General features: G+C 42.8%; 1 protein-coding gene across 1 annotated transcript; it reads right to left on the reverse strand.

Moving 5' to 3' along the window:
* Nucleotides 1–4412: 4412 nt before the first annotated feature.
* Nucleotides 4413–18419, reverse strand: gng13b (guanine nucleotide binding protein (G protein), gamma 13b). The gene is made up of 3 exons (XM_071545326.1): nt 18196–18419; nt 8646–8772; nt 4413–4557 (listed from the first exon to the last, which is right to left on the reverse strand). Exons 2-3 carry the CDS (start codon nt 8741–8743, stop codon nt 4452–4454), a joined length of 204 nt encoding a protein of 67 aa, XP_071401427.1. The 5' UTR covers nt 8744–8772; nt 18196–18419; the 3' UTR covers nt 4413–4451.
* Nucleotides 18420–19331: the final 912 nt, after the last annotated feature.

The following is a 19331-nucleotide window of genomic DNA, read 5'->3' on the forward strand; positions in this document are numbered from 1 at the left end:
TTCTACTTTCTCACAGATTCAAGTTCAAGTTATACAAACATTTCTCGGAGACAGAGCTGCTGTGGAGGCTGAAAAAATCTTTTTGGTTGAGTTAAACATAATGGCCGGAGCTAAAGAACCACAGTTTTTCTGACTAAATAGTGTTAGCCCAGTGAAAAAGGCAAGGGGTATGAGAGGAGGAAGCAATTGTATTACTTAATTATTATTACTAACTGAAAATAGCAATCTAGGCATACTGTTATCTAGGTTAGTTAGCCGTTAGTTAGCCTAGCTGAACTTCCAAGTTCAAACCAGCCATACTAACCTGTAGCTTTCTAGGTAAGCTAGTTAGCTATGGTTATGAATGATTTAACAATAAATAAATCATTGACATGTATGTTTTTATTTATATTTTGAAGAGTTCCTTCTTTACCATTCAAGATTGTAAGTTAGCTAAATTGCGCTGTGAAAACTGTGGTTCTTTGGCTCCGCACATTGAGTTTTAACTCAACCAATCAGATTATTTCTGCCTCCAAAGAAGCTCTGCCTCCAAGAAATGTTTGTGCAACTAATATATAATTAATATGACTCCTCTCTATCATTCCCTCCCTCTATCTCTGTCTCTCTCTTATCATTGAGAGTTGAGTGATTTATGTTTTTGGTTCTACTTACAGAAGCACACACAGCATGCACAAAAAAATGACATCCAAGTTGTCTAAAAATCCTCTACTTTATTCAATAAGATAAATGTTTTTGTAAAACATTCAATAAAAAATGATCTTTAATTTATTGCTCGTCGTCATCTTTAAACTAGGACTTGATCTGATGCATAATAATTTGTCCAAAGCACTCTCACAAGGAATACGTCGCTAGATATTTAGACAAGGTTTTATGTTGTTGTAATAATAGTAATAACATACATACATACGTACGTTCAGATTATATAAAAACAAACCAAACAAGTAAAGTTACAGTAGCCGTACAGAAAACTGACCGGGGACAGGCAGACTCAGGAATCCTCTCACATACTTTTGGAGCGTTTGCTTTAGGCTACTGGGAGACTCCAGCGGGCGGGGTTTGTCGCTTTTCCAGTGGTGTTATGAGAGCTGAGAAGGGCTGGAACCTGTGATCACTAGTTGGTCTACAGCTTGGTTTCTACAACAAAGGGTTGGCATCCAAAATGTGTCACTGGGCTTCTTCTCTCGGGCCCCTAAATGGCAAAAGTACCAATATGATTGATCGTCAAAAGAGGGATTAAGTTTCTCACAAAGATACCAGGATGAAAACACCGGAAAAGCTGTAAACATCACCGCTGGGTCTTCAGTTCCTTGTACAGTGGTAGCCATTGTAAAAATCCCCCTTCATGCATTTATCTTGTTACACAGCAGGATCCAATTACTACATTGTAACACAAAGCTCCAATGTCCCTCAGCGAACTAGTTAACAGATAATTTCTTGTAGCTTCCGACAGCAGAAAAAAGCAAATAACATGATTTCTCTAAAAAGGGGATGGAGCGACAGTCTGCGAACCTCTCTGGAAAACATGGGACTTCTAAAATGGCTCCGTCTGTAGTTGTAATGTTGCATATATGCTTCCTCTTGAACTAGACACCCAAATTCACTGGCCTCCCTTCAGTTACACGGTGACACATTTAGATTAGCAGTTGTTGTTTTTGAAGATACAGCAAATTAAAGTAACAGGCCTGGTTTCCTTGGCCTATGTTACAATCACTAGATGGAAGCCTTGCATCTCCAAAATGCAGGTTTTTTTCAAGTAGAAGAAGAAGTATGAACAACAGTGCTATTCTCAGATAGGCGCACATGCATTTTTTGAGTAGAGAAACAATTTATTAGCACATCTTGGACCGTGTAATCGTTCAAATTGAGTAAAAAAAAAGAAGAGGAAAAACACAAATATTTGGGGTTACAAACGCAGAACCAAAATGATCGAAGCACTGAGTTGCTTTTGAGGAACTGATGAATGTGTGTACCATGAGATTCATTACAGTACTGAGAAGATGTGAGGCCTCGTCTGTCCCAAGTCATTTAGAGAATCCCACATCCTTGCCGCTCCTCCCCTCATACACCTTCTCACTAAGCAGAGTGTGTGTTTTTGATCTGGTCTGACCTCAGCCTCAGGTTTGTGTGTGTGTGTGTGTGTGTGTGTGTGTGTGTGTCTACTTGGCAATCCACATGGGAGCTTGACACTCTCACACCCATACAAACACAACCACATACACACACACACACACACACACATGTAGGCCAGTTCTGGGGTCACTGGTGATGTCCTAACCTCATGCCACATGTTTACATTCTCGTTTTAAGGAAACTGTGTACAAGGCAGTAGTAGATGGTGATCTGGCAAGGTGTAGTAGTTTTTAATCATTTTTTTTTTCTGTTTTTCTTTCATGGGGGGGGGGGGGGTCAGAAGGAAGAGGAAGTGCAGACATAGAAAACAAAAACAAGATGGCGGCCTAAAGTGGCGGCGCTCACCGTGAGAGGAAGGATTCATTAATAAATAAATAAATAAATAAACAAAGTCAATAAGTTAATAAGTTAAAGGGGTCTGTCTGTACATGTGTGGAGAGAGGGCGGCTTTGCTCGGGTGTCGGCGTAGTGTGTGTGTGTGCATGTACCGTATATCTGTCTGTGTGTGTGTGTGTGTGGTCTGTAGGGGCTGTAGCTAAGGAGGAGAGGGGAGCAGTAAACTCAAACCCCCCCCCAGAGACAAACAGAGCGCCGTCGACACCCTCCGGCCTAGCGACGCGTACACAAAAGCCTCGAAAACTGTAGGAGTTGTACTTGGAAGACAGCTGTGAAAGCTGACAACACAGCTAAGGTTTCTTCGCTTGTTGTTTGCTGTCAGAATATCCATCACGATAAACTTTTCTTGGCTTCTAGGTTTTGGCTATTCGGTCCAAATTTTTGCCCGTAATTTTGGCCTGGTGGGATGTTTCATATGTTTCTGGGCCGGTCGTTCTCTTAAATAATTAATAAGCTTGTTTCCAAAATACCATGTATCAGTTTTGGAAAGAAAAAAATCATTACCTAGAGTTCATCTTTCAATATCTCTTACATACAAGATGACCCAGTCTGTAACATTTTCTATGAAGTACATGTTTATAGGACATTATAAGTGGAGTTATAATTAACTGTAAACACATTTATATATATTTATGTGTGTAAGCACCTATAGTGATTTATAATCAGTTATAAAGCTCATTTACAATGTTTTATAAATATTTGCTTACAATGGCTTGTAGAATAGGTGTATAATGTATTAAAACACCCCCATCTAGATTGAGAAATGCTTTTAGCGGATCACTTGAAGCAGACAAAAAGTGGTTTATAAAGCTTTATAGGCCTAATACATGAAGAGCAAGCATCTCACTTTACTTAAACCAAACCAAAACACATGAATAAGATGGTCATAAAGCTTGATAATACACTACAATCATGAAGTCTTAATGCCCTATAGGTCCTAGGTGTGTTATAAGACAAGATTTAACAGGGGATGTTGTAAAACATTATAAACTTAAACATTATAAATGATCTTCATAGCCACTTATGAATCACTATTATGTTGTTATAGTGTCATAAGACATTATAAACATCTTGATAGTTTGTTATAGCTACACTTATGTCCTATAAACATAATACTTCATAGAAAGGTGTCAACCAAGGACTTAAGTGATCATATATCATTTTAAAAGCACCACAATTTGATTTAATTGAGTAATTTGAGTAAGTGCCTCCTCTGGTGTGTTTCAGTTCACCCAACCCCCCCCCCTTCCTCTGTCCCTCCGGCCCCCCGAGCAGATCTACAGACAGTCTGGCAGTGAGAATTTGACACTACAGTTTAGAACAACTCATCAACAACGAAGAGCGGAGAGTAGTAAAAAGCAAAAAAGTAGAGAGAAAGCTTGTGACTGGCAGCTGCATAAATAGGTCGTCATATATCCATATAGAAACAAGTAAGTAGGAGTATTGATCATCGTAGTCGTCATATCATATTAGTGATGCATTGCCGTGGCAGGAATAAACTTGCAGTGAATGTGTGGCGGTTGGGGGGGAAAACCCAAAGTATGGAGTGGTGGTCTGGGTGCAGTGTGTGTGTGTGTGTGTGTGTGTGTCCTTGTTCATGTCTCTGTGTGTTTGTGAGTCTGTTGCTTTGTCTGTGTGTGTGTGTGTGTGTGTGTGTTTCAGTGCCCTTGTCTGGGTGTGTGTGTGTGTGTGTGTGTGTGTGTTTGTGTGTGTGTTGGAGGGTCGGGATGTCAGCTGTTGTACATTCATGGTGAAGAAGATAAGGGGGGGGGGCGCTGTCGCTGTCCTGCCATGCCCCTCGCAGGCCGAGAGGAGGAGGAGGCGGGGGGGTGGGGGGTCGGGGAGGGTCGTCTCCAGGTGAGGTGGTGGTGGTGGTGGGGGGGGGGTCAGCTGAAGTTGAAAGGTCACGGCAGGATGGTGGTCTTCTAGAGGAGGATGCACTTTCCTTTCTCCACCCACGGGTTGTTCTTCATCAACTCCGGGTTCAGGAAGGGGTCCTCCGGGACGCCGTCCTCTATCCACTTTACCAGACTGAGAGAGAGAGAGAGAGAGAGAGGAGGAAGAGAGAGAGAGAGAGAGAGTTTATTGCCACAATACATCCTCTATTCATTTTTCCATATTAGGGAAGGGAGAGAGTGGGAGAATTCAAATGGCAAAAATAAAACCCGCATTGGCACGACTCAGCCAACGATGAAACCCCCACATAAAAGCAATACTTCTTCTATCGAAGTTACTAGCTGAAGTTAAAGAGGAGGGAAAGGAGGGAGGGATGGAGAGAGTAAAAAAAGAGAGAAACGGCAACTTTAAATGGGGGTCGCAAGCATAAAAGAACCCAAATCAATCAGATAAACAGTCTCTTATTGAATACTGAAAAACAACAATACCAACACAATAGCTTCGCATTTACATCTCAAAGGAAATTGTGAAATGTCAAATGACTGTTTCCCCTCAAACAATCCTTAAAAATGCCTTCCACTAAGTCACAAAATATCTGCAAAGCTTTATTTGCATAAAACAATTCAAACTTGTTTATAACAACAGTCTCAGAGGCTGCGCTAGTTCCATAAATGCCATAATTTTATAGTTAGGATTTCAATCCAATAGAGTATACATGTTATTGTACTGAAATGACCAAAATGCAGCATTGAATCCTGCTTTCATTGACTTCCATTAGTGTGAAACATGATGAATCTGTGTCTCAAAGATGTCAGTGTGTCACCTACTAACCCACACTATAAAACACTGACACTTTTCTGCTTTATGTAATGGCAGCATCAGAAGCTTCATTAGTTAAAAGCCAGTCAGTCCTGCAATGATGAAGCATTACAGAGATAGTTTCTATACTGTGTAATGACTGCCTCAGAAGCATTATCGGATAATGGTTAGACTTCTGTTGTGGCTGTGACGATAGCCTTCAAGGCAGCATTAGGTAATTAATTCATATCAATAATTAGTGTTTTATCATTGTGATGGGATGGCTAATGCTGTCATGTCAGGTCATATCAGAGGAAGTGGAAGAATGGGATGATATCTTGCTCCTACAACTTGGAAGCGGTTGAACTTGTTGGAATGCACATGTCCAAAATCATTTGTATTTATCAATTTAAAATAAACAAGAAAAAGGAACAATAAAGAAGTAAGTAGGAAAAAGGACAGTAAATGATTTTGAAATCGATTGACACAATGGGAGACAAGGATTTTACCTGTGGTATCAATCAATCAATCAATTTTCTAAGAGCAGGTGTCACTGTGAACCACTGTTATTGCCTCGGAGGCAATGTTTGGGTCTCTATCAAACGAAGGTCTTTTTTTATGGGGGAGTGAGCAGTCACTCCTTTTTAGTATCTTTGCTTTATGGAGACAAGCAGAAAGAGATGGAGACGTCGTAAAGGAGACGCGGTGTCTGCTGAGGGAATTATCGGAAATGTCTACCTTGGCCGCAAAATATGGAGCTCCCTGCCATTTGCTGAGGGACGGCCAATGGAACGGCGAGCCAAGTAAAGATTAGGCTATTCGCCACGCGCACACACACACACACACACACACACACACACACACACACACACACACACACACACACACATTGTCTTTTCCCTGCCTGTCAGAGGGAAGTGGCGTCCTGAAGTGAGTTATCTACCCGGACTGAAAAATATGTAGCTACCTGCCACCTGCTGAGGGACAGTCAGTGGAACAACGAGCCCATTCAAGATGATTATACTTCCATTTGTATGCATGTGTTTACTCGCAGCTTTAAACTAAGTTGAAGTGTATTGATAGCCACGTCACGATAACAGAAATTTTGATTGAATTCAGTATTGAATTTTGTTCTCCAGATGTGTTCTGTAAGCTGAAATTCCATGTCAGCATCACCTGCAGAGGGCATATACGTGCGGATGGCGCGTGGATTGGAATAGTTAAAAGAAGAAGAAGAAACAGGGTAAGAAATTAACCTCTCTGTCCTCAACCAGTTCATCTTCCATCCCCCAATTGCAATTTTTTTTACGATGTTAGTTGTTTTATTTTTTGTTGACGCAGTGATTTGAGCGGGGTCGACATTTTCTTCCGCCGCTTCAGGCTGCGTACTCGCTTGTTTTCCGATCAAACACTGTTTCATCTTTCTCACCCTGGAAATACTCTCCCACAAATCACCTACGGTGGCCCACAGAGGACAGTAGTCGCAGTTCTGGGTGAATATTTGACAGCCCCTAGTGATCGAGGGTGTTTTTGCCCCCTCGGTTTTAGTTTCACGGGCATTTCATGAACTTCTGAAATTTTTGCCCTGAGTCATATCTGACCCTGTTGGTGATGGATTCTCTTGTTTGTCATATTGAATTTTTTTAGACATTAAACTTTGTATTGTACTGAAGCCAAAATGACTACTAATGCTATGTATTGCTCTGGTGGTTTGTATCGTCTGCATCCTTAAAAGGCCTGCGGTGTGTGTTGCCCTTAAGCTGCTCCTCTGACACACTGTCGACCTTGCCTGAACTCCAACCAGCTGGACCTCAGAGACACACACAATCACTCACAGCCACAAGCACACACACACACACACACACACATATACACACACTAATCCAAAGATTGACACACACTGGAAGATAACACAGAGAAGACATACACAGTAGGCAGGCACTTGCATGCATTTGGCACTAACCCACTCACTGTACAAATACTCGCACACACACACACACACAACACTCATGCACGTACGTATACCACACACACACAGGAAAATACACACAGTAAGTGCGCGTAGGTGCACATGCATATACTCTGCATTTACGCCCACACACACACGCACAGACATACATAAGAACACACACACACACCGTCCTCTCCCTGCCTGTCAGTGGGAGGTGGCGTCCTGCGGCAGCCTGAGGGACAGCGGGGCGTACTACCTCATTAAAGAGAAGGGGGTCCCTGCGCTGCTGGTATAATTACCATGATTGGACAGGGAATACCTCCGGTCCGCCCTCACACCTCTGCACCACCTCTCAGTGTGAACCTATTGCACTGACCACACTGCAGGAGTCCCAGGAGCCTTGCTCGCACGTTACCTAAGCATCTGCACATCGCTCAGAACGACAGCTTGGATTAAAAGTAGAAGTTGTTTGGATTGTGCAGAAATGTGCAGAAGTTTTTTTTTTTTTAGCTTTAGCCTCAACAAAGCTTAGACCTTCTAGTAGTAGTAGAGTAGTTTCACTTAATGTAATTAAACTAGCTGTTTATTTGTTCATTTTATTTATTTGTAAGAGACTGTGTGCAATATGAAACATATGTTGCCATTTGATGTTAAGCTAATTTTCATCTGCAGTCCCTTGGCAGGTTCCAATTTAGTTTAAATACATTTTGCAGTGGCTTGGTGGTAGTTCCACTAAATTCAATTTTGCATAGTGTTTTTTTAAAGTTTTTTTTTATTTTTAGCAGTTTAAGTAGTTAATTCCTGCAACCACTGCAACTCTTTTACCTAGTCCTGATAAATAAGACACTGACCATTAAGTTGACTGGTCAGACTATTGTTATGGCCTGGTTGGTAAAAGGCCTCAAATGATTTTAAGTTAAGTTTTTTTATTTACTCCTTTTACTGTCAAGGTTGTACCAGTCAGATGTTACAACACTGTCAGTGTTAACAAGAGCTTTCAGAGGAAAAGAGGGAAGGAAAACTGATTTACATGCATACTGTCCACCTTTTGAATTCCTACAAATAACCCACTGAATGTAAGATTGTTTGTATAGTGATTATTTGCATATATATTTGTATGTGGTTATTGAAGTTTGTCTATGTTTAGCCTACTTTTAGCACTTTCTCTCTTGCATTATACAGTATGTGAGGTCCCGTATGGCCTTATATTATCTGTATATCATATCATCAGTCATGTCATCTGTGTAACTACTATACATGACACATAATAACGATCTAGTTAATATGTGTAACCAGGATCTGATTGCCTTATGCTTTCCTTTTCCTGCTCATTGTTTCTGACAATAAAACACATCTCTTCTGCTTCTGACACCGAAGCTACCTACTCATCGCTGTTTTGTCCACAGCTTTTACGAGGGACTTGAACTATGCGCGGATGTTTGTGGAGCCACTGTGCAAGTGGATAACTACTCACTCGGTCACTGTTTTGGAGGACTTCTCTCTCTTGAAGGCCAGCTGGTACTTGAGGCTCTCCACCTCCTTCTTCATCTGGGGCAGGTCCATCTCATCCATGGCTGCGGCTTAATGTAGGGCTTCTCTACCTGTGCGGAGCGGAGCGGGACGGGGGCAGAGTTAAATTTATACGGTACACAGCACTGTTCTAACACACTCAACACCCTGCAGCAAGTACACCAAACAGTACATCTGATTTATGGCTGCATGCTTAGTTGAAAATACCATATAAAACACGAGAATACCCAAATAGAAGGGAGGTCCACCACTGCACACTGCAGTAAGTGCATTAAGAAGTACGTGTGATTCATGGCGGCAGGTTAGAGTGGAGTTGGATACCCATAGGGAAGGAAAAGCGCTAATGTTTTGTTTAGACAGCAGGCTTATACAATACTACTCTACCCAAAAAGGAGGGAAAAGAGAGCGGCCGCATGGTTTAGACACCTAGGGGAAGCGAGGGAAGGATCTTGAACGCCGTAACCTCACGCTTAACACGCAATTTCACAGACAGACAGAGGGAAATGTACTCAACACGCGGGTGTAACGCAGTGAAACGAATCTAGGATTTTCACGGGCCGGAATTTGGAGACGAGCACGACCCGAATCCTGTTTGGAGGGACGGTCATTTGGCCGCCTCTCCCTCCGCAGCAAGTGCACTACAGCGGAGTTCATGTGCATCATGTAATCACTAACAACGGGCTATTTGTGTGCTTTCCACATAACAGGTCCTCGTCACCCATGGCTGCAGTGAGGCGAGGGGTGAAGAACACACTTGAACAGGTCGCATTTATAGCTGCAGGCTTAGACAGGAACGGTATTATAGGGAGGGAGAGGAGAATAGCTAGTATATTTAGTGTAATACCTAATATGATTTTTGAGTCTACTCTTTTACCCTACTGCAGGTTCAGGATACGATGCCAGCAGTTCTTGGATATCTTAGAAATAGGATTTTGCATACGAAACACGCGCTAACTTCCTAACACAACTGCAAAATTTGAGCCACCCGCCTGTAAGAGGAAGCAATCAGAGCCGGCATAACAGGATCACTATTCGCTTTATCACAACCTTTAGAGGTTAATGCATCGCTAATATGCACAGTTGTATCCATTTCACCCACACTGCAAGTTAGCAGGAGGAAACACAGTCAGCCTAAGACAAATGTTGTCCTATGGAGAACCAAGTGTATTGTATTTTATCACATCATATAGTTATTTTGAGGAGGGAGAAGACTATTGGACATTAAATAGTATTGTATTTTATCATATCATGTCATATAGTTCTGCCTATATTTTGAGGAGAGAGGAAGGATACACCTTTGAACAACAGTGGGCATTCTAAATGAAATTAAACATCTCAATATTGACATACGTACATGCCAGTATTCTAGGACTACTAACTGTGGAAACTAAAATCACTATACGCAATTAGGCAAGATGAATTGTGCCGCCCTCTAGTATGCTACAACCTTGAGAGAGAGAGAGACAAGGACACACCTAACCAGGTCAAAGTCACTGCAGGACGGTGCTTCTGTACAAATGTACTGTGGTGTGCAGGTGAGCCACAGAGGGAGCGTTGAGCGGAGAGTTGTTTCTCTTATCAAGCCAGAAGAAGGCTGATTTCTACTAGCTTTTTGCCTGATATTATTATGGTGACCTGTATCAGCTCAATGTCTTTGCATGTTAGATACTACAGATACTTACAGTGCTTTGTTACCAACTGTAAAGCCTTCACTCATCATTGTACATTGTACTCTCAGTCATTGTTATGCTTTTATTTATGAGGTTATTCTGGCTAAACTCCCCTCCTACCTATGCATGTTTATTGTATGGAGATCTGAATGTACTTATACACTACCAGTCAACAATTTGGACACACACATTTTTCTGTAGTTTTACTATTTTCCACATTTTAGGATAATAGTAAAGACATCAAAACTATGAAATAACACAAATGGAACTATGCAGTGACCAAACAAGTGTTAAACAAATCAAAACTATCTTATATTTTAGATTATTTAAAGTAGCCGCTCTTTGCCTTAATGTAAAGGCAAAGTCTTTGGTAAGAAATTCATACATTGGCATCAACTTCACTATTTATATTTGTCTAAGAAACACATTTTAAGCATTGAAGCATAAGCCTTTAGATCAAAATGGCTTTAAGAGAATGAAAAACATAATACATTCAGTCAGGTGTGTCGAGACTTTGGACTGGTAGTGTAGATTGAGCTTTTATATTTTCTGCTCCCTCTGCTTGGAACAGCCTTCTGTTCTTAGGCACTTTATCTTGTTTTTAGGACTGTGCCCCACTTAGTACATAGCTTTTGCTCTTTTAAGTTCCTTTTTTAAGCTGTTTGTTTAGTGCTTTAGCTTCTAGTTTTTACCTGTTTCTCTTGGCCAGGTCTCCCTTGAAAAAGAGATCTTTGATCTCAACACGATTTTACCAGGTTAAATAAAATAGAATAAAAGAGCTTTTGTGCATCTTTTTAGGAATTTAGAGTCATATTACACACAGCGTATTTAGGCATTTGTTCACATAACCCTCCAAAACACAAATTGCAGGCAGGGTTCAAACTGACTGTGTTTGAGTATACACACTTGAATTAAATGCATTTTGGGCCTAGTTTGTAGGCTATCTGCCTTATGTATGTTGTCACTCCTGCTGTGATCAGACAAGGCTTGACGAGACATTTACAAATAATCAATAATTCATTATGCTTTGGATTCGTGTCTCGGGATACAGAGAAAAACACAGAGACAAGCATGCAAGCTGGTGGTCAAAACACTACAGCAAAGTTGTCTTCATTCTTTTCTGCAGCTACTTTCTCTTTGTGTCTCTCTCTCTCTCTCTCTCTCTCTCCCTCTCTCCCTCTCTCTCCCCACCCACGCTCCATGTCCTCTATATTCTCTCAATAATGCGCTTCCCCTCTTGTGTGTATTTGCGTGTGTGTGTGTGTGTGTGTGTGTGTGTGTGTGTGTGGTGAGTCATTTGAGGTTCGGGGTGCGCTGAGTGCCTGTCTCGTCTGCACTCAGCATTGATCTCGTTGAGGTGCTTCAACACAGGAACAACAACGGTATTTTTAAGGGACATTAAATAATGCTTAATATTATGCAATTGTCCTTTAGAAGTGCTTAGTGAGTAGGGGGCATGTTGAGGCGGGTCGAGGGCAATGGCAGCTCCTTTGTTAACACAAGTCGTTCAATTCATCCCCCATGTGTTGCTCCTACCATGAGGCCTGCCATGAACACATAGGTTCCTTTCACACTTGGCACTTCTATCTATTATTTCTATTTCCTCCATTTTTTGTTCATTTCCTTTGTTTTTGGATTTTGAATACATAGAACATCCACTTTGCTGTACAAATTTGCTACAAATAATACAACAGGTTTTGTCACTATTGTATTTTATCATTTCAAATCATTTCTCAAAACTCTCCTTGTTTTGTGCTTACCCAACATATAGGGATAATTATGTTATTTGATAGAACATTTCGCAGGGGCATTTTCAGCTACTCTGCTCTAATCTACTCTTTTCCGCTCTACTGACCATTAGCATTACTTAAGGGGTTTTTTAGTTGAAAATCTAACAGCTAACAGTGAGGTGAATACTGGTGCTAGTCTCTGGTTTTGGTTGGGGAATTAAAGAGAGAAAAATGAAGTAAATTGTATGTTTGCATCCTTCATACATCACTGCAGCTTTCTGCTGGTAGAACACAGTATCTCTATAATACAATAAAAATAGAAGTTATATTGCTGTTAATGCCAATTGATCAACAGGTTTAGAGTTTGAGATATATGCTATCTGACAAATGTGACATATTCTTGCAAAATGATTGATAGCAAAAAATTAAAACAAATTATACTCTTTAAGCTTTTGGCTGACAAAACGATAACACCCTTATGGACTAGATCATCTATATTTTAGCAATATTGATGGATAACTTGCAGGTAATGATTTTGTTTCCGTCATAACGGATATGTAGCATGTTGGCATAGAACTAATCAATCATCCATCAATCATTTATGCTGACCAATTACAATAAATGATTCATTCCATCCAAAAGCCTGATACATATGGAAATGTGCTGCACTGAAGTGCCTGTAACTATTGTCGGCCTCCAGTGGTTTAGTTTTCACTTCCAGGAACTAAACGTTGTTGCTAAGCAATATTACTCTCCTTAACTCCCCTTATGAGCTGGAGATGTGAATATATTAACTAGCTGAAGACTATCAGCAAGCACTTGGAGGGTTGGAGCCGGCTGATTGCAATGGTATAATATTTCTTTGAATGGTTTGGACCCATCGAGAGAGAGAGAGACAGAGCGAGAGAGAGAGGGAGAGAGAGAGAGAGAAGGTGGTTGTAGCTCCAGAGACAGAAACGGAAAGAGAGAATGAGAGATTGAAGATGAGTCAGGTGTGTGTTTGTGTGTGTCTGCATGCGACAGAGTGGGTTTGAGGAAACGACCAGGTGCAAAATTACATGACTGTGTGTGTGCCTTACCAATGAGAGAGAGAGAGAGAGAGAGAGAGAGGGAGAGAGAGGGAGAGAGAGAGAGAGGCAGTGCTGAGATCAGGTTTCAGCAGCGTCCTCCTGAGACTACAGGAGGATAGGATGCTTTCCTCTCTAACTCCATCACTCACCATCTCCTTCATCCCTTCCACTGCCACTTCTATCCGTCTACTCACTCTATCTCTCCGTCCCTCTCTCCCCCCCTCTCTCTTTCCTCTATGTTGCTGTCTCTATTTGTCTGCTGTCTCCTTCATTTCCTCCCCCTAATTCTTCCTCTCTTCCTCTCTTCTTTCACTCTTTCTCTGCCTCAATTTCTCTCGCTATCTCTCACTTAAAGGAATATACCAATTTTGTGGGAAGATTGGCCTGTTGGTCGACTTAAGTGATGAGAAATATAGACACCAAAATCATCAGTGTGTCCTCAGTCCTTTTTTACTCCATGCTAACATTTTAGCATACACTATGTTGAGTGATAGAAGGTGACTAGCATTAACTCAAAAATGAGGAAATGAGAACTTGTAGCAGCTGTAAAGCTAAATGCTAAATAATCTTAAGCGATATGCGGTTAAGTCTGTCAGTTTGTGTAGGAGATGGGTAAAATTTTCACAAAATACGATGCAGTTTTGAACTAGCAGGGACTACTTTCTGTAGGAAGTGAATGTGGTGAGCTATGGGAGACTGCACAGCTAAAAATCACTGCGCAGCGGATGAATACGTAATTTCTCACCTGAAATAGTTCCAAAAATAAACCTACATCAGCTATATCGAGTTCATGATACTTTATTGTTAAAATTTCTGAATCTACAGACCATTTAGCAAAAACCGCTAACAACTTTTTATTACTTCTTACTTTGGATAATGCTAGTAGTTTATGCTAAAGTGTTAGCATAGAGCAACCGATTGATACATCTACCAGGGACGAATGATTTTGGTGTCTATGTTCATTTAACAGGTAAGTTTGAATCAAACATCAAATGTAATATCATATACTACATTTCAAATACAAGTACTGGTTTATAGTGTTTTCAAACTTTCTTTATCTCTCACTTTCTCTATTTGTCCACTTTCTCACCCTGCTGTTACCTCTCTGTCTCTCCATTATATTCTCTCTATACTTTTCCCTCTCCATCGTTTACCTTTTTCATTGTTCTCTCTCTCTCTCCTCAAATTACTCTCCCTGTTGTTCGCTGTATACCCGCCCTTCCATCTCTCCCTCTGTTTATCTTCTTCATCTCTCTCTTTCATCTATTCTTCTCTCGTCATTCCTCTCTGGTAGTAGTAAATTAAAAAGGTGAGCAAACTTTGAGCTGCGGACAACTACCAATGTAAACATACCAACAACAATAAATTTGCCGAACACTATTAATATGTCATTTTTGATTTATTGAAAAGACCCTGTATCGTTGTAATGAGACTTACTGTTATGTTATACTGTGCGTATAAATTCATAAAGACGTAAGGTGAGTAAATAATGTGTGTAAGTTTTGAGGCAGGTTTTCCCTCCACTGCATTCCTTCCTTTCATTCCTCCGCAGTCTGCTTTTTGTTCCTCTCCTCCTCAGTTGGGCGCTCAGTAAGTGCTCCCCGTCCGTTTTCAGACATTTCAGGAAGCTAATCCATTACTCCGCACATTAGCGCTCTCTCTCTCTTTGTCTCCGTCCGGTCTGTCTGTCTCTTGCTCTGTCTCTGTTGCCCGGCCAGGAGTTAGACACGTCCAATTGCGGCTGTAACTGATGAAACCAAAACACCACATTCCACCAAAAACACCAGTGTTCATTATTAAGGGTGCTAGCTACATGTAGCATTTTTAAATATCGATATATCATTTTAAAATTAATTGTGATTCCTAATTACCACAAACTGATGACACCATGGTCGAGCCTCCATCTCATGCCAGTAGTATTGTTAATGTGTGATTCTGAAAATTAAGACTACATTTCCCATAAAGCCCTCTGCTTCCTGTCACAAAGACAACCCTTTGCTTCTTCAAAGGTTTTCTCTTTCGCTTTACTGAAGCAGATCAACATGTTGGAAGTGATTTTTCCATCAACCTTTCATTCCTCCCACCATCTGCCATTGCCAGAAACTCTGAAAGCTTTAGGTCTGTTTGTGCCGGAAGACCTCCTCCTGTTTTGTGCCGTAAAGCAATATCCTCTGTGCCGTAAAGGAATTGGCACACAATGTAAAATGCAGCGTAGAGGCTGATACAGGCTGCCAATCTTCTTAGCGACTTGTTTACAGTGTTTATAGCCTACTAAAATGAATGTGGTCATGATTTATTGATGTTAAAATGCAGTGTAATAAATGACGGTTGAGAGTTCAGAGTGAAGTGGCGATGACATCAGTGTCTGGTGTTTGGAGTGTGTATGTGGTTACTGTGGTGGATGTGGAGCTACAGAGCTAAAGTGCCATGAAGAGAGGTACGGTTCGCCGCAAAAAGGTGCTCAAATATTATGAAAAATTACAAACAAGTTAATTACATTCGCGTTATTAAAAATTCAATTTCAAGAGCTTATAATCAAAGTTGTTTTTTTTCCCTCCAATGCAATTTGGGCCAAGTCCAGCTCACTGTGTTCATCACAAGTAATTAATAACTTAGTGCGCCGTGGAAATCTGTTGTTTTGTTAAAGTGTACCTCAGCGTCAAAAAGGCTAAGTGTGTGTGTGTGTGTGTGTGCGTGTGCGCGTGTGTGTGCTGCTTTTTAAAGATATGTGTGGGTGGATGTGTCAAGGGGAAAGCAGGGTGGTTGTTTTGGGGGAGGGTATGTAGGTCGCATGGTGATTTGGGTCAAAAGCATCCAGAGATTAACCTCTACCCCTGTCTCCTCCTCCTGTCTTCCCAGCCTCAGACTAATGTGTGTGTGTGTATGTGTGTGTGTGTGTGTGTGTGCGTGCGCGTGTGCGTACGTGCGTGTCAGTGGAGCAGGTGGCAGTGTGAGGTGTTCCGCTACCGATGTTTAATGTGTTGAATACATCTGACTGACTTGGATGATGTTGGCAGAGAGAGAGGGAGAGAGAGAGAGAGAGAGGGAGGGAGGGAGAGAGGGAGAGGGAGAGAGAGGGAGGGAGGGAGAGAGAGAGGGAGGGAGGGAGGGAGAGAGAGGAAGAGAAAGGGAGAGAAAGGGAGAGAGAGAGGGAGGGGGGGGAGAAAGGGAGAAAGAGAGAGAGAGGGAGAGAGACAGACAGATAGACAGGGAGAGAGAGCCAAGGAGAGAGAGAGAGAGAGACAGACAGACAGATAGACAGGGAGAGAAAGAGAGAGACAGGGAGAGAGAAAGAGAGAGAGAGAGGGAGAGAGAGAGGGGGGAGAGAGACAGAGAGGGGGAGAGAGAGAGAGAGTGAGAGAGAGAGAGAGAGATAGGGAGAGAGAGAAAGTGGCTTGAAGGAGAAAGCGGGGAGGAGAAACCACGGTGGGGGGGGGGGGGGGGGGGTGGCATGAAAGAGTGAGAACAAGCAAAAGAGAGATAGAGACAATGAGAGCAAAAATAGAGAACGAGAAAGCAGGAGAGAGAGAGAGAGAGAGAGAGAGAGCGAGCGAGAGACTCTTGTTGCCTCTATAGATACTGCATTGTAAATAGAGACTAAAAATAGAAAGGAGCAGGCAGAGCTACTCCGGCTGACTGAGAATGGAGTGTGAGAGTGGAGGAGCTCCGGGCCGTGGAGGCGGGCAGGAGAAGCCGGGGATAATAAATGCCAGACGCTGACAGACGATGTTTGAGCTTTTACAAGCGGCCGATCTGTCCGGCACTCCAATGAGCCGCGCTGCTGTCTGGAGCCGCTGGGACCGGCCCGGCTGATAACGCACCAGCCGCCCCCGATCAATCCCATCTGATCGATAGGCCTGAAGCAATGTGTGTGTGTGTGTGTGTGGAGGGGGGAGAGAGAGAGGGAGAGTATCTCAGTGGAATGGAAAGGAAAATAACTCTATATATGTATGTGTGTGTTACCTCAGTGGAATTGGCAGTTACACGGAAAAGGAAAATGTGTGTGTGTGTGTGTGTGTGTGTGTGTGTGTGTGTGTGTGTGTGTGTGTGTGTGTGTGGGCGTGTTACTTCAGTGGAATTACATGGAAAGGAAAAGAGCTCTTTCTCGTTCTTGCACGCACACATACAGTACAGTCTCAATGTGTGTGTGTGTTGTCAATTCCACTGGCACCTTAGTGGAATGGGTATGGAAAGAGTGAGAGCTCTCTCTCTCTCTCTCTCTCTCTGTGTGTGTGTGTGTGTGTGTGTGTGTGAGTGGCCCCTCTCGGGTGCAAGTGGAAGGGACATCGAGAGCCGCATTCAGAAGTGTAAGACAAGCATCATCCATCTCCAAAAAGGGGTCGACTGAGGCGAGAGAGAGAGGGAGAGAGACAGAGAGAGAGAGAGAGGAGAGGAGGAGGTGGAAAGGCAGATGAGAGAAATGTAAGTTTTATGTAACATTCGTGGGTTCATATGGCCAGCACTGAGGGGTGTGTGTGTGAGAGAGAGAGAGAGAGAGAGAGAGAGAGAGAGAGAGGGAGAGAGAGAGAAAGGGGGGAGGCGGGGGAGGAGCGCGAGCACAAAGTACCAAATCGTCCACCCGGATCGTTGCTCTTCACGGGGTTTCCAAGCAGTTCCAATGCGTCCCAAAGGCGGAAAAAATACATTTCACATCAGAAAATGTTCCTAACTGTACATAAAAAAAGCCAAAAACGGACATTGCATTCACTGGAGACACACTGGAAATATATTCCCCCTTGCCTATTGACATCTACGAGTATAACCAAAATATATTTTTTGCCACTCAAAATATAGTTCTAGTTAATGCCATCTGCATGGACAAATCCATTTTCGGGCCAAATTCATGCATATTCTCTGTGAAATCTGTGTGCAGTGTGTTTTCCCCGCATGCTGCTGTTCAGCAATAGGCCTATAATAACCTCATTAAGGCCTAATTTGCAGGTGTCCTCCGCACAACAGGCACAATGAACGGGAACCAGACTGTAATTGTATAATGAGGCTACGGAGACAGTCGCATGTCTTACCTCACTGATGCGCCGGTGGCGGCTGTTGCTCTTTCCAAGTCAAACCGGTGCCGTTAAACCGGAGGAAGCGGGGTAGATAAGACAGCTGGACCGACGCACGGACAGCGGCTCTTATTCCCAAGCGAGGGAAAAAAAAACCCGCTGATGAATGTCCAAGACTTTATTTCGGGAAGGCGGTGTGCGCGCTCGCGGTATCCGCTCCGCCAGAAAAGACCGGGGATAAAATCCGCAGTCTCCGGAGTAAAACAGGCGATGACGACCAGTCTGTGGCAGTCTGGAGGCTCTTCTTCCCCGGTAGCCGGTAGTCCGGTTGGTGTTTTGTGAGGTGCTACTGAAGCTGCACAGAGCGAGGAAAATACCGGACAACTTAACGACCGGGTCCGGTGCGCACCGCCGTTCACTCCCTGCTTCTTGGCTCGGCGTCCGCGCCGGGATCCTATTTGAGCGTCAGTGTGTGTGCGTGTGTGTGTGTGTGTGTGTGTGTGTGTGTGTGTGAGAGAGAGAGAGAGAGAGAGAGAGAGAGAGAGTGAGAGAGAGTGAGTGAGAGAGAGAGAGTTCAGTGTGTGCGTCTCTCCCTGAGGATGCGTTAGAGAGTTGGCGAGGCGAGAGAGACAGAGACAGAGAGAGGGAGAGAGAGAGGGAGAGAGAGAGAGAGAGAGCGCGCGCGCGCGCACACACACACACACACACACACACACACACACACAGGTGCCACAGTCAACAAGGGGGAAGAGTTCGCTCTCCATCTCTCCCTCAAACTCTCCCCCCTCCCTTTGATGTCTCTCTCTCTACTGTGTTGTGTGTGTGTGCGTGCACGTGCGCGTGCGTGTAGACCCCTTTCTTGCCCCCAATGCCAGACTCTGGATTTCTGCCCTAATATGGCAACTCATAGCTCCTTCTGCAGAGGCAGATTTAGGTTCCCACTGTGGGTGAAAAAAACAAACTTTGGGTTTGTGATTCATTTCAAATATGAGGAATACTATACATTTGAGCCCAGAGCCAATGAGAAGAGTGTTAGAGGCAGAGAAAGGACAGTGGCAGATGAATTCAACTGGAGTTTGTCTGATTATACATTAGCATTTGGTTTTCATTTCTTATGAATGTGGTCTAGTCAGGAGTGAGTGAGTGAGTGTGTC

The sequence above is a fragment of the Centroberyx affinis genome, unplaced genomic scaffold (assembly GCF_046629955.1).
Source record: "Centroberyx affinis isolate AG114_WGS23_722 - 3 ecotype Tasmania unplaced genomic scaffold, CSIRO-AGI_Caff_v1 ptg004859l_1, whole genome shotgun sequence".
NCBI classification, from domain to species: Eukaryota; Metazoa; Chordata; class Actinopteri; order Beryciformes; family Berycidae; genus Centroberyx; species Centroberyx affinis.

Bases quoted from the DNA above. Each gene is read 5' to 3' on its own strand.
- gng13b (XM_071545326.1), bottom strand. From the start codon at position 8,743: ATGGATGAGATGGACCTGCCCCAGATGAAGAAGGAGGTGGAGAGCCTC. The intron at 4,558-8,645 runs GTGAGTAGTTAT...TCTCTCTCTCAG, and splicing joins TCCTCCAAAACAGTGACCGA to TCTGGTAAAGTGGATAGAGG.